This window comes from Eptesicus fuscus, chromosome 23 (genome assembly GCF_027574615.1).
Source record: "Eptesicus fuscus isolate TK198812 chromosome 23, DD_ASM_mEF_20220401, whole genome shotgun sequence".
NCBI classification, from domain to species: Eukaryota; Metazoa; Chordata; class Mammalia; order Chiroptera; family Vespertilionidae; genus Eptesicus; species Eptesicus fuscus.
The window spans coordinates 6845231-6860783 of NC_072495.1; the positions used below are offsets into that span (position 1 = coordinate 6845231).

A 15553-nucleotide genomic window follows, 5' to 3' on the forward strand; every position below is an offset into this window, starting at 1 on the left:
ATATTTGAATATCCTTTTGGAGATAGATGTTTGACAGAATCTCTAAGCAGCCTTGAGAGAGCATACTTACAGTCTCTCTTACATAGCTGAGGATGAATGGTGAGGCACATACGGGTAAAGCATTTAGTTTAGTGCCTGGACCACAGTAAATTCTCAGCAAGTACCAGTACGTGGATAGCCAAAACATTGTGGCCACAGAGTGTTTTTGTTTTGTTTTTTAAATATATTTTTATTGATTTAAGAGAGGAAGGGAGATGGAGAGAGAGATAGAAACATCAATGATGCGAATAATTGATCGGCTGCCTCCTGCACGCCCCCTTCTCAGGATCGTGCCTACAACCTGGGCATGTACCCTGACCGGAAATCGAACCAGTGACCTCCTGGTTCATAGGTCGACAATCAACCACTGAGCCATGATGGCCAGGCTAGAGTGTTTTTGGGTGTTGTTTTTTTTTATACTTTTAGAACTGTTTTTACCACCCAGATATTTTTTTCATCAAATGGGAGACCCTTTCCTCTCACTCCCTGTAAAGGTAAATAGTATTGGGTGTGAGACAGGTGGCCTGCAGGGGCCTGCTCAGTAGACCTTAGATTGATTGTTGCCTGCACCACTTGAGCAGATTACAAAACTTTATTTGTGCTCTGTCCTCATCACAAAATGGGGATAATAGTTCTTACCTTGAGGTGGCCATGATGATTGAATGAGGTGACATTAATAAATAATGTAGCACAGAATCTGGGATGTAGTAAGCATTAATAATTGTCTGCTCTGTTACCAATACCAATAATAAGTGTTAGTTATAATAATTACTAGTTGAATGGAACCATTTCTACAGAATTGTATCATTTAGGAGAATAGTACTTTACAATTTGTGAGCAACCACAGGAGTAAGGGACGTGGGAGATTTATTTTTAGAAATACTTCTTATATAAGTAATTAAAACATATTTGATAGACTCAGTCCAATTTTATCTTAACCTTTCCAATATGAAATGAGGCTTGAGTTACTGTAGCTGTATGCTCTGAGTCAGTTTCTGAAAGATATTTAAACACTTGCGCTCAACTTTAAATGTGTATTCATCATGGCGGTTGTGTCAGACTCCTACCTTTCCACTCAGGTCCTCTTAAACACGTCATTTCTGGAGTTGTTCACTCGTGCACAAAAGGAATTGATACTTTTTTTTTTTTTAAGATGCTGTCACAATGGGCTCTGTTTTTGGCCGAAGTACTGCATTAAATATGCAGTCATCTCAGCTTAACACCCCTCAAGATGCTTCTTGTACACACATCTTGGTATTCCCAACATCTTCAACCATCCAAGTGGCTCCAGCCAACTATCCCAATGAAGATGGGTTTAGCCCCAACAATGGTGAGCGGGGACCATGTTTGCCTAGAACTCAGCTTCTTCCACAAGAGCTAGAGCTAGAGTGTGGAGTCATGGGGCTGCTGCAGGCTGTTCTGGGTTGTGATAACACATGAAGTATGAAGAGGGGCTTATGAAGGTTGGAGAATCTGTTTGGTTTTGAAGATTTAATTTGTCTGCTCTGTTACCAATACCAAATAAATACTTTCCTCTTTTGGGGAATTTACTTTCTCTTGTTTTTCATGAAAGACAAAAAGTAGTATCTGCTTGGTAGTGTACTGTATGTGGGTGTTACTCTTTCAATAAATATTTCTTGATCTGATTTGAAAGTAGGAAGACTACTAGGCAATATGATGATAGCAACTGCCTTTAGCTAATCACTGGGAGTAGAATTTGTTCAAAAACAACTTTTTACTTGATTATTCTTAATAGGTTTTTTTTGATTGAATATATTAAGGCATTCATTAAGAAATGGTTATTTATAACTATAAATGCTCAATATTATGCAGCTATTTGCATTTTTTAAAGAATTTTTTACAGCTACCAGCATTTACTCCTGTTAAAGGGGGAAGGTAAAAGGACACCACACTATATATGTACACTATATACCATATATAGTGTGAGCACAATGTAATAACAAAGAGGAGAAAAAGAATCATAGAACCAATGTTCATGGTGATTGGGTTATGGTTGATGGTTTTCCTCTTTTGTACTTTTCTTTCCAAATTTTCTGCTGTGAGAGTATCTTACTTTTATAATATGGGAGAGGATTTCTTAATGAAAATGTGGTGCTTTGATCTGCTTGTGGAATAGGCCTCCAGTTTCAGGGTGAGTTCACACCTATTAACATGCATTAATTCAGCCTCCAGGATTTAGAGGCTAATTGGCTGCATAGATGGAGTCTGTTGTTTTCTTAGATGGTGTCAATGTTAACTTTGTTTAATAATTAAATTGCTTCTTTAGTTGTTTTGCCATCTTTTTATGTGCCTTTGGAGTCTATACAGAATGTGGAGTTTTATTTTATGTTCTTTATTTCTTCATTCTGTTAATACTTCACATTAGGATATCACTGGAGAGGGTGCAAAGTGAAAGAATAATTTGCAGCACCTTGCACTCAGTACACACACATTAAATCTTACTACTTTGTTAACAGCACCTGCCTGTAATAATCATAGCTCCCCAAAAAGAGTGTATTGTTTAAGTTGGGGATGTGGATCATTTTTTAAATTTTTGTGCTTTTTTTTCTCCCTCTCCTCTAGATGACATGTTTGTTGACCTTCCATTCCCAGATGATATGGACAATGACATTGGCATATTAATGACTGGGAACCTCCATTCCTCCCCCAACTCCTCCCCGGTCCCTTCCCCCGGCTCTCCTTCTGGAATCGGTGTGGGGTCTCACTTCCAGCACAGCCGGGTAAGGATGGTGGGGAGGGGGCTGTGTAAAACCATCTCAGTCTCCCGGAAAATAGTCCAGAGGCGTGACCAACGTTTTACTGCAGGCACCTTTCTTCTCGTTGGTCTTGGTCCTTGGTACAAGAGAAAGAAGTGGGAAAGTGACTCTGTAGTTGTTCCATTTCGAATAAAAGCAGGAATTTGAAAGAAGTATATTATTCCTGATAAATAGTTTTTTCAGAAGAATAGTCTTATTAATGCTGGAAGGGTTGTGTGCAATCACTGTTTTCTTAACAAAAGTTAGTTTTGGTTACTTGCTGCTTCCCGGTTATTTTTTAATTTTTGCCCAGAGAGTGGTTTTCCAGAGGCTAGGTCGACAGTCCTGCTTATTTAAATGCAAAGTAACCGTGTTAACTGAAGAACACAATGCTGATGGGTAATTATTCTGAGAGGAGCCTGACTGTTGTGTCAGTGCCGGGTGCCTTGTTGCATGTGGTCCCCATCTCCTCTGCGGCCAGCGCGCGGGACAGGCACGAGCCCACAGGAGGCTGCCTTTGGAGAAGTGCTCAGGTTGATGCTAGAGTGTGAAGGGAAAAACCAGAGCTGACAAGTAGTTTCATCTTTAAATGACATAGGGATATGGATGGTAGAGTCAAGGCTCGGTCATTACTCATGCTTTGTTTAAATGCTTGAGGACTCATGCCTTATCACTGTATTGTACTTTTACTTAAAATATTAAGAGACTGAGGGGTTAAGACACAGAAGAACTGCTATGTCTAATATATTAAACTGGACAAGTGTAAGCAACCCTGCTCAACTCATTTAAGACACAAAGGTGTACTTAGAGGACTTAGGTTTCTGTCAGGTGGGACTTTTATTGCCAGCCCTGAGTTTAACCAAGAGAAAGAAGATTTGAAACTTAAGTCACAGAGCAGTGAACCAGGGAAGGTCCACTCCATGGCTGCCCTCATGATACTGCCTGTCCCCACCTCCTCCTTCTGGAAGGAGAGATTCTAAATGTCTATTTCCCCAAAAAATCATTTGCCAGTTAATGATAATTAGTTTCCTGGAGATTTTTGTGATAGGAACACAAATTTTACACTGGATAGTTTAAATGTAGGATTACTGTGAATTCTAGAGGCAAATAACATATCACCAGCCAAGAATGCATGCCCTGAATATGGATAAATATAGCTCTGAGTTACACGTATGTGGCTGACTAGCTCTGTGGCCCTGAACAAGCTGCTTTTACCTTTCTCAGCCTTAGTTACCGTATCTGTGAAATGGAAATAATACTACTGCCTCCACTACTGATCGTGTCCTTCAGTTTATTCATTAGAGTTGGTGATTGAATTGTGTTGTTAGTTTTATAAGAAACAGGTGTGCTGTATTTTCTCTCTTTGTTGGAGCTCCCAACCCTAAATAAAGTCTTTCATTGAATGCCACAGTTTAAACTGCACTGCTTTGAAGCTAGCTAGTCAGGTGGCCTTTCTCAATCCAGAGCACCTATAGCCAGGTGACCCCTGAGAGGTTTTTAGCATTTCCTCTTTCTGAGCCATTAACATTCTTTGATACCCAGTTAAGACATTACAACAGGGGAAATGGTTGTAGTAAGTTTTTATCTTTAACCATCTCAGATATAATACAACTTGGTTTAGTAGTTGAGAATTTTTTCCCCTTGAAACAGAAGGCTCGTGAAAACAGATTACTTACCATTGCTTACATAAAAACTATACTAGTATTTTCATCTCTTGAAGCTAGCTAAAAGAATCAAAGGTGAGGAAATGCCAATTTCAGAAATGCACAGGAGTCTCTTACAAGAGCCTGTCAGGAAAGGTTTGCTGACAATCACACAGGCTTCTTCAGGAGCAGCTCACACCGCTGGCAGGTCGGCAGTGTCCCGCCCTGCAGGCAGTGGGAAGGGCTGCGTGTCCTGGCAGTGTCCTCGACAGCACACGGCCAGGTGCGCTGTGTATTTGGGGTTGGCTGCTGGCACATGAGTGCAGAGATACCGTTAGCTGTCAGAGATTTGCTCTCTGCATTTTTTGTTTGATACCTAGTAATGCCACGCAACAGTTAACATTCTGCAGACAAGAAACCAAAGAAAATAAATTCGCACTTAATTGACTGATGTCATTGGTTTCGCTGGTACCTTCTGCCAAAGCAGTACTTTCCCTCAGATACCTGTGTGCAGCAGAGACAGTGCCTCCCCATTGACCTTTCTCAGTTACCTGGCATTTTGGGGTGAGATGCTGCCAGAAAGGGGATTGCTCCCTACAGTGTGCAGGGTGACTTGATAAAAAGTGGGTGAAGGTGGTCAAAGGTACAAACTTCCAGTTATAAAACAAATCAGTCACGGGACATATGTACTGCATGGTGACTATAGGTAATAATAGTGTCACATATTTGAAAGTTGCTAAGAAAGTAGATCTGAAGCCTTCTCATCACAAGAAAAATGTTTTGTAACTGTGTGTGGTGATGGATGTCAACCACTTATTGTGTGATCACTTTGCAATAGATATAAATACCCAAATATGAATTATTACATTATACACCTGAAGCTCATATAAGTGTTATGTCAATTATATCTCAGTGTGTTTTTTTAAGTTGATTTCTAAAAGAGTGTGATTGGGTGACAAATGCTGATCATGCCTGGGGACTTGTTCTGTAGAGCCAGGGCGAGCGCCTTCTTTCTCGAGAGGCTCCGGAGGAGCTGAAGCAGCAGCCGCTGGCCCTGGGGTATTTCGTATCAACTGCCAAAGCTGAGAATCTCCCCCAGTGGTTTTGGTCATCGTGTCCCCAGGCTCAGAACCAGTGTCCCCTCTTCCTAAAGGTTGGTTTGGTATCATATTTGAAGTTTTGGGGGGAGGGGAGGGAATGAGTAACTTTTGCTGAAGTTCACTATTGGTTAGAAATTTCTGTCACCATAGTCTTACTCTGTTCCCTGTTTCTCTCACATTCTACTTATACTCTGAGGATATTTCAGTTACAGTTGTAAGTGGAGAGTAGGATTTAGGCGATGAACCCAAAACCATGTCACAAAGAAATGAATTACGTTAACCCGAGGAGGGGACTCGGTGGAGCCCATAGGGTACCTCTAGGATGGACACAGGGTGCTGCATCGTGGTCTTTCTCCCGGTTCCCACTGCGCTGTTGTCAGTGAAGTTGGCCTGCATGGACGTGACAGCTAGCTGTCCTTCCTCCCCTGCCACGGGCTGTCAGCATTCATCAGAGTAAGGCAGGAGTTAGGTAAAAAACTCCACATTTACACTTGCTCTTCCTGTGTATTTCTTGGAAACTTTTAATCCAAATTAAAGGTTAAATACAAAAGAGATTCCACTTCCAGTTTGGATGAAGGAAACTGGAAAGAAATCCATTTCTCAGCCACAGGCTGGCAAAAACCCAAAGGTTTGACAACAGAACTCTGTGGCAGGGCTGTGGGAGAAGCCAGATTCTACGACCTACACATTTCTCTTTTGATGCTGCAGTCCCCATTCTAGAAATCTATTCAAAAGAAACTTTGGCAAAAACAAAAAATGACATATGTGAAAGATTAGAAACAGCTGAAATATCCACCAGTAGGGGCTGGTTGAATAAACTATAGTAGTGGAATACTAGTTGTCCATAACAAATTGAGAAGTATTTTTATGTAATTATCTGTGGAGTATAGATTACTGTGCAGTAATGTATAACACACACACACACACATCTGGAATGTTAAAACCAAAAATAATTGAAGGAATTTTCCTAATGACTTTAACATATTATTATGAAATCAAAGAAGTTATATGAAAGTTCATGTAATCTTTATTTTTGAATTAGAATTGTCAGTATGACCCTACATTTATTGTTTCCTCTCTAAAAATGTATATACATATTTCAACTCTGTCTACTGGGAAGGCTTAGGAGCAGTGACAACTTCGTAGTAATAAACACCTCTGTTGCCATGATCATAGTTCCTAAATACCATTTGTCATTCAAAAGAACCAGAATTCTTTGAAGAGGTGACTGATTCCAGATCTGAAGTAAGAATTATTCAAGTTGAACCTGAGACATCTTGTCATCCTTAAAAAGCAAGGAATTCACCTAAGATTATTAGAGTCCTATCAAAGGGACCCGGTGGAGGGTTTCCATTGCCCAAGGATGATACCATTCGGTCATCAAAAAGAATGATGGTAGCAACAGATGAAATAAGTCCATGGGTTCATAATGGTGCTGAAAAGCAAAACAGTTATCAGTTACCTATTGAAGCTGCCAGAGCAGCAATTCATTAACCTAAAAATTGAAAAATAAAGAGAAAGGTTCCAGCAACTTTGTTGCCTCTCATTTACATAGTGTATTTCTTAACTGTTTAATAAACAAAACTATGCTAAAACCATTAAGTTAAAAATTGATGGGGAGCTTTACAGTGGATGGAGCATGCTGGCACCACTGAACCCAGTGACCACATATTCGGGGGGCAGTAGGGTAAGACCTCCGGGGACACATGCAATCACTGACAGTGCCAGCTTCTGTTTTCAACTTTAGGAAAGGGAGTTATGTGGGCTCACCTTGGTGTTACTGAGCAGCTTAAAATTCACAGGCTCATAGATGCCCTGACTTCTCAGGACCCTAAGAGCACCTACCTCTGGCAGGCCTGGGCTGGCCCTTCTCTGCCCAGGGCCAGCTAGACCAGGAAGGTCACTGTCTCTGTTCCTCCGCAGGCGTCACTGCATCACCACATCTCTGTAGCACAGACGGACGAACTTCTCCCCACCCGCAACTCTCAGTGGGTTCCACATCCTCTCGACTCCAAAACCACATCTGATGTTCTGAGGTGGGTGCAGACCCAGGCAACACAGCGGCACATTTGAAGTTATTTCCTTTGCTCTTGATTTTCCCAGGCTTTCATTGAGGTGCGGTGTTTGTGGAAGAGATGCCGCCTTGTGCAGTGGGGCACGGTTCCAGCTGGAGCCAGGCCCCTGTGGACGCAGGGCAGACGGCGGTGGGCTTGTTAAACAGGACAGTGGCCTGCAAGTGCAGCTGGCTTGCTGCCTGCTTAGAGGAGGCGTTTCATGGTAATAGGTCAGAATGAAGGGTGGGTAGTTAGAAGGCAGTCTGGAACTTAAAGCAAACATCTTTAGCCTCTCATATCAATTTTATAAATGCAGTTAATTATAACATAAATTCCATAGTTGGGAATGCCTCTCAGAAGTGTGTACAAAGTTTCTTGCATTTTAAGAGGCCATAAGCATTCTTCATGTATGTTGAGAAAATATACAAGCTTTTTCTAATGTTTTCAGATTCTTAAATGATTTGGGAATTACAGTTCAGCAAGAACCGGCTCATTATGATTTAGGCTTCCCTGGCCTCGTGGGCCACATATCTAATGAAAACTTTTCTAGTAGCCACATTAAATAATTTTTAAAAAATTAGTGAGGTTACCTTTAGTGGCAAATTCATCAATTATATAAAAAATATATCAGGATTAACATCAAATATATCCAAAATATTTCAGCAGTAATTAGCATAAAAATATTTAGGAGCTATTTTACATGTTTTTTAAATGCTAAGTCTTTACAAAGCAGGGCCCGTTTTATGCTTACAGCATATGTGAGTTCCCATGTGGCCAGTGGCTGCCCTCTGAGACTGGCAGGTCGAGAAGGAAGAGGCGCCGTGAAAGGCAGGAACACAGTAGAGAGCCTGGGGCAAGTTCAGGAGGATGTTAGGCCTCTTTCTGCAATGCCTGGATGTTAGAATTTGCGATCACCTCACCTGCCATGCCCGTACCCTGACCTGAGTCTTCTCTCCGCAGGTTTGTTTTGGAGCAGTACAACGCTCTGTCCTGGCTCACGTGCAATCCGGCCACCCAGGACCGCACCTCCTGCCTTCCCGTCCACTTTGTGGTGCTCACTCAGTTGTACAATGCCATCATGAATATACTCTAATGGAATAGCACTTGTCCTCTGGCTCGGTTCCTTCTCCTGCAGCCTCAGTCACGGAGCCTGCTGCGCTCTGCAGGTGCCCGCCCACCTCCCGAGACCCCTGCACAGGCCTGCACTGTGACTCCTCCGCAGGCGTGTTGTCCTGCAGCGCTCCTCACAGAGTGACTCACGGACACTCCCTCCACAGCAGCGACTCCAGCCAGGCTGTGGTGTGGGCACCCGGACCCTGGCTCATGGGAAGCTCCGGCTGGTGTTGGTTTTTAGGAGGAAACAGAAGAGACGGTATCCTTTTGCACACAAGAGCCTGTGTTTTCAGTCTCAGTCTAAAACTAAGGGTAGGTTAGCCCTTTGGATGAAATCCTCTAGTTGTTGGTATATGGCCTGTGGGTTACCTGAACTCCATATTCTAGGACTTTTTCCAAATGAGAACCAGCTCAAGTACATGATTTCACCATGGGCTTCTCTCCCTAGTGCGCCCATCGCGAGGGCGTGAGTGCTGTGGCTAACTCCATACCTGTGTGTAGATACAGAAGTCTGGAGACATCTTCATTTTGTTTATTTATTTTAAATTGTTGTGTCATAGGGTTTTTGTGACTTTTAATTTTTTTTTAATTTGCGAGGACCAGGTACAGTAGCTGAAACCCAACTCAGACCCACCATAGGATTCTTTGACTACATACCTCTGTCCTAAGAACCAGAAAAGGAGTGAAAACAAATTGGGGAGATATGCATAAAAAGGAATATATTTCTAACCACCCAGCAGCAGGTTTTGCTAAGAACAAATTGGGTAAGCATTCTGCCTATTCCTTGTTAAAGTGGCCAGCGTGTCAGCGTTTCATGAAGGATACCATTTTATACAGAAGGCAGTCAAGCCCAACCTAGAGCCATGGAGGCACGCCCCTTCCTTAGTTTTATAGTCGCCGGGGGGATATATTTTCTAGTGAATTCTTACTGAAAGCCAGGTCTCTCCTCTCATTAGGTCAAAGGGGACTCATGTACATACTACAATTGAAAGTGTTTGCTCATAAAATCAGTTACAAATATGGTGAATTTTTTCTGGACCATAGTAATATTATTTCAAAGAAATATTACAACTTAACCATTAAATTAGTACTTGAAGTTGAGCCTTCGTGGTGGGACTTTTTTTAAAAAATGCCTTTTTAAAGCATTAGTGGCTAATTGAAGTATTTTATGACTCCTCATTCCAGGCCCGAGAGGGTTGTCTTTAAGATTCCGTTTCAGCCCTCGCTGGCGTGTGTTGTCAGAGGGCGGTGTGGGGGCTGGCCCGAGAGCCGCTCTCGCCAGGCCTGGGGCGCTAGTCGTCTGTGCAGAGAACCGTGCAAACTACGAACGTTCTTCCAAGAGACTGCCATGTCCTGGTTGTTAACAGAAAGGAAAATGTAATAACAATAGGATTTTGTAAAAGTATTTTTCTTGAAATAATCTAACGTTTAAAACATTATATTAAAAAAAAGTGGTGTGGTGGGAATGTGAAAGCAGAGAAATAACTTGTAAATGGATAATTTTGTTCTCTGTTCCACCAATTGAGGGGGGTTGACTTTCGCAATGTATAGGTTTAAAAAAATCTGATATATCAAAACCATTTGTATCTAATGTGTACAGTGTAAAATTGACTTTAAAAATATTGCAGTGCTATTTTTTCTTAATCAGAAAGGAAAAATTCTCAAGGCCTTTTGAAGAGCATAAGATGATGAAGATTGTAAACTTGTATAAAATTATCTTGGTGAGAAGACAAATTGTAAAGTAGATATTTGTAATCTTTTACCACTTTGGGGTTGCTTTTTTTTCCAGAATTCATCAGAACTTTGAATTTTTTTTTTTAATGGGCTGTTTTTAATGCAGGGGCTTTTCTTCCCTAGAAACCCAATTCTAAGCAAAAAAAGAAAAAGAAAAAAAAAACAAAAAACAAACAAACAAAAAAACCCTACAAAAATTTAAAAAAAAAAGGCAGCAAAGGGTAGATTTCATCTGGTGTCTTTTATTTAAGTTTTTTAAGTTAAGAAAAGCTGGTGACATATTTATACGTTTTTGTGCAAAAATAAATGAATGGCAATAGATTTTAAAAAATCTTATTATGTACTTCTGTGTGAAAGTCTGTATAATATTTCCCTTAAATATGCATTATTTTACTTGTGAGTTTTTTACTGAATTAATCTGAAATGTACAAGCCCTGGATTTGCTACAGAGTGAGAAGTTATTTTATTTTTTTTTAATTTTTAATTTTGGCAATCCTGCAGAAATCAGAACTCTTACTATGGTTTGAGCTAAAAAGGGGAATCGGGCGGGAGGGGGGTATCCAGCATGCCTGTATGTATATCTCAGAGCCTTTTTTAAATGTAAAAGCTGTACATTTCTGGGAAGTTCTGAATTTTTTTTTTGTTTTTTTCTTTTTTCCTTCAAGCATTTTGCAGTGAGCTTCTTTTATATATAGCAAACAATTTGAAAGAATACAAAAATATGTGAAGTTCATTGAAAAAAACCCTGCAGTATAACGCTGGTACAGTACACTAAAAGACTTTGATAAAAGAAACAATACTAAAAGGCCTCCATTTTAAATGTCATTCATATATACCTTGTGAATGAGAGCTATATACTTTTACACACTTTTTTAGAGGAATAAATTATTGAATTACTGAGACTTTGAGTGGCTTTTTCCCCCCTCCCATCCTGCCTTTGAAATAAAGACGATCAACACCTACCCAGAAGGTGTCTGTGTTACAGATTGGACAGTCCTCGCGAGGAGCCAGGGACGTAGATGTGTACCGCTCCCATTACCCCACCTAGCGCTGTTCCCTGACAGTGTTCTCACACTCCAAGGGGCAAGTTCACGCCTAGAAGTTTTAGAGTGCGCACACACACACACACACACACACACACACTCACACCATTGAATAGGATCCCTGGTGGTTAGTTCTTCAGCTGTTTGGAGTAGGTCACATTGAAGAGTGTCCCAACTCTAGGCTTGTGGTCAGTCCTAGAACAAACTACAAGTCCATACTTCTACCTTTCTCTCGGCAGCCCCAGCCAGTTTCTTTTTGCTGTTCCTTAGAAATAGCAGCCACATCTCCCTTTCACGTTCCCCGGTTCACAGGCTGGTGACAGCCCGTGCTGTCGACCACACCACCCAGCAGGAGAGCCCGCTGCATTGTCTGCGAGTCCATCGAGTAGGAAAAGCCACATGCTCTCGGGGGCCCGGGACTTGGGAGCGCTTACAGTCAGAATCAGAATAAGTCCAAAGACGCTGCTGTTGGTCTGCCTCCATCTATTTAGAAATAAACATTGTTCCGAATCTAAGGTTGCCTGAGTCTAGAGCTCAAGCTGTTGAGACCACTCAGCTTCAGATGGTTCCCTGAGAAAAGCTTTGCCAACTACAAGGCGCTGTCCCTGCTGGCCTAGTTGTGCTGGCGAAGAGGCTGAGAAGAGTGAGGCCCTATTTTCAATTCAAAGAGGAAATCGGTCTCTGCCTCACCCAGCACCTCTCCACGGTGCCAGAAGCATCAAAGAACTCAGCGCATCACTAACGAACTTCAACACGTTTCCTGGGTCCTGTGTAGTGAGGTCAGTCCGATGATCCCGCGACCCTTGAAAAATCAGCACTGGGTGGTATTTCTACAAGCATTCGTTAGCGTGCATGCTTTGCTAGGCATCGGTGGGTCTTGATCCAACAATTAGTGGGTGTTGGTTTTATTAGTCCTAGGAATTTTGCTTTCGCATCCACTGCCAGCTGTACCCATTGGGCAACAGTGGCTAACTCTGAGGTGGGGAAAATTGTGTGTGGAATGCATTTAAACACTTTGCAAAGTAGATGCCAACAAATCTGACTTGGTACTCAGGAACCGTGTGGCCTTTAGCCATTTGCCTTGCTCAGATTCTGCTAAACCCCATGCCACCTCCCGAGGGTGCCAGCACCGGGCATGTTCCTGCTGCCCAGGAAGTCCTGCGGCCCGGCTTCGTTTCCTGCTGGTCTCAACGAGCCAGTGAAAACCTTTATAGCAAGTGCAGTTGGTCCGTAGAAGTTTTTAAAGGCAGAGTTCGTATAAAGGACTTACTGCCCAAGCATGAGCCACGTGCTGCAAACTGTCATGTATACAACACAAGCCATTCTATAAAGGTTTTCACCTTCGCGATCTCCGCGTGCTGAAATCCCGGCGAGGCCCGGTTTTAGGCTATTACCGTGTTCTCTTGGTGTTAAATGGTTCGCTCGCTGATACCCTTGACATAGAGGTCACTTTAACAGTAATTATTTCATGTCATTAATGCCTAATGAGACGTCATTAGGATATTCCGTTGTGCCCGGTAATTATGGTAATTTTGTGGTGGTAACAATTGCCCTGGGCGCTGCACTCCACCTGGAACCAGACGGATCAGTCTCCCCGCTTCCCCTGAGATGCTCAGGCCAGGCTTGGAGAAGATGCTTTTGACACTTCCTGCTTCCGGCTGGAACTCCAAAGGAATGGAGCCGGTGAGAAATAGACTTGGTGAGGAAGCAAGTTGGATCCCCGGGAAAGAGCTTGGATAAGACTAACGGATTGATTTTTCTCCAGAAAAAGGTTATTTCCTCGATGAGCATTAGTTATCGGGTGTGGGAAGGTGCAGGCAGACCCTGGGATCGGGCTCCCTTTTTCTTTTCTTTCTTTTTTTTTTAAACAAGCAGGGATGTGAGACAAGCACACGTTTTCTTTTAATATCTAAAACTGGCCTTTGTTCATTTATAGGCGCCAAAGCAGGTCTGTCGCAGAGAGTGCTTAACATGACCCACTGCTCAGACCAGGCAGGCGCGGGGAAGGCTCGCTCCTCCCCGCTCCCGGCGCCGGCTCCTGGCTCCCAGGTTAGGCTTGTTTCAATCTTCTGCTGAATGAAATGCAGCCCCAGAGGCCAACACGAGGAAGTGTTTGCTGGGGCGGGAGAATCAGTTTAAACAATTGAACCCGTAAGGTAGTCCTCTCTCACTTAATTTCAGCCCGAATGCTTTCAGTGAGCACTTACAGTGAGCTCCTCTTACTTAAATCTTACTTTGTTCGCTGAGAGGTCTCGATGTTGACCTTACATGCAGCATTCCCATAAATACTTTCCTGTCAGCTTCCTTATAATTTTGAGTGTGTAATTTTGAATTGGTGAGGAGATAATGTTTACGTAGTTATATCTGCACACATCCATTTTCCCCCTGTTATTATTTGTTAATCCTCACCTGAGAGAGAGGGAGAAGCATTGATTGGTTGCCTTCCATAAGCTCCCTTGAGTGGGGCTGGAACCTGCAACACGGGTGTGTGCCCTGACCGGGAGTTGAACCAGCAACCTGTTGGTGCTCAGAGGATGTTCAACCCTGAGCCTCTGGCCAGGCCCTGCTACTTCTGTCGTTCTCTCCCTTAGCAGCTCTAGGGATCAATGTCACATTTGCTTCACAAGATAAACCAATGACCTCCTAGCCCTTTTCTGTGACCCAGGAGAGTTCACCTTACAAGACAGGGATGTTATATTGAGCTGACTATACATTGGGCCGGGAGTGGCCTGAATTGTTGAACACAGACCGTTGAAAGAGTAGAATGCACCTCGAAAATCTGAAGTAATTTACTAGCAAATCCATCACATCCCGATGCCAGTGGAGAGAGCAGAAAATGCATATTTTTTACTTTTTAGAAAATACAGGAACGTTTGTTGTTGTTGATTTAGATTTTCTATTTTGTTAACTTGGGTAATGTAGATTTTTTTCATGGGAGATTTTGTTTTACCAACATATGGCTCTGCAGTTGTGCAGAGTATGTGTTCTCTGAATTCTGAAACTGTGGTTTTTGGAAATCTATGGTCTTCCTCATTTCTTACAACACTTATGCCATTTTTTTCTTGATGTTTTCTTTTTTTAGCAGTTTGCTGGTTCTCAGTTTTGTTTGATTTTTCCAAAGAAACACCTCACGGATTGAACAGTTCTGGTGGTTTTATCCTGGCCTGTATCCTGCAGTTCTTTTTCCTAGTTTCCTTGAGGTTTTGTTTCATTTTCCTTGAATCTTAATTGCCTGCTTAGTTCATTCATTTTCGCTTTAGATGATCAGGCATTGGTAGCCTGGGGGCTTCCGGACCCAAGTGGCCCTCCTCAGATTCTACGCAAAATGCTTTCTGCCTGTGCATTTTCCAGGGAGAAGGGCCTGGTGTATCAGGTGCTCAGAGGTGTCTGACCTGAAAGCAACGAGAAATGGCTCATTTGGGACTATGTTAAAGTTGATTGCATCCTGAGAATTTTGATGTTTAGTTTTCCTTAGACTCTTAGTTCTTTCTTTAAAAAATAAATAAGGGAAAGTTCTCTCTGGATTTAAAGTCTCTCCTACATATAAATATATATATATATATATATATATATATATTATAATCTGGGAGTAAATGCTTTTTGCAAACCATTCTCTGAAACTTTCTGAACAAGGTGTGTCCTATTTCTTAGGCAGGCCTGCCCAATAGAAATGCAACGTGAGCCATAAAGTGTAATTTTATATTTCTTAGTAGCCACATTCAAAAAGTTAAAAACAAAAACAGGTGAAATTAATTTTCATAATACATTTTTACTTAATCCTATACACTGAGTGGCCAGATTATTATGATCTCTGAACGCATAATAATCTGGCCACTCAGTGTATATCCTATAAATAAAAGGCTAATATGCAAATTGTCCCCTCAACCAGGAGTTGGACCAGCAGGCAGGCTGGCCAACTGCCCATGTCCCCTCCCCCTGGCCAGGCTGGCCGGACCCCACCCATGCACGAATTCATGCACCGGGCCTCTAATATATATATTATACACACACACACACACACACACACACACACACACACACACACACACTGAGTGGCCAGATTATTATGCT

At 42.2% G+C, this 15553-nt stretch overlaps 1 protein-coding gene across 2 annotated transcripts in view; it reads left to right on the forward strand.

The window, feature by feature from the left end:
* MED13L (mediator complex subunit 13L) overlaps window positions 1–11341 on the forward strand; it is a 272112-nt gene extending 260771 nt beyond the window's left edge. Inside the window, exons 27-33 of one of the 2 annotated variants that reach the window (XM_054712355.1) lie at window positions 1193–1369; window positions 2623–2780; window positions 5430–5591; window positions 7462–7574; window positions 8553–9017; window positions 9309–9469; window positions 11105–11341. In XM_054712355.1, the coding sequence (XP_054568330.1) occupies window positions 1193–1369; window positions 2623–2780; window positions 5430–5591; window positions 7462–7574; window positions 8553–8685 (743 nt within the window). In that variant the 3' untranslated portion in view covers window positions 8686–9017; window positions 9309–9469; window positions 11105–11341. Of the gene's footprint in view, window positions 1–1192; window positions 1370–2622; window positions 2781–5429; window positions 5592–7461; window positions 7575–8552; window positions 9018–9308 lie in introns of both variants that reach the window. The other variant, XM_054712354.1, reaches the window with a different exon arrangement.
* The last annotated feature ends 4212 nt before the right edge of the window (window positions 11342–15553 follow it).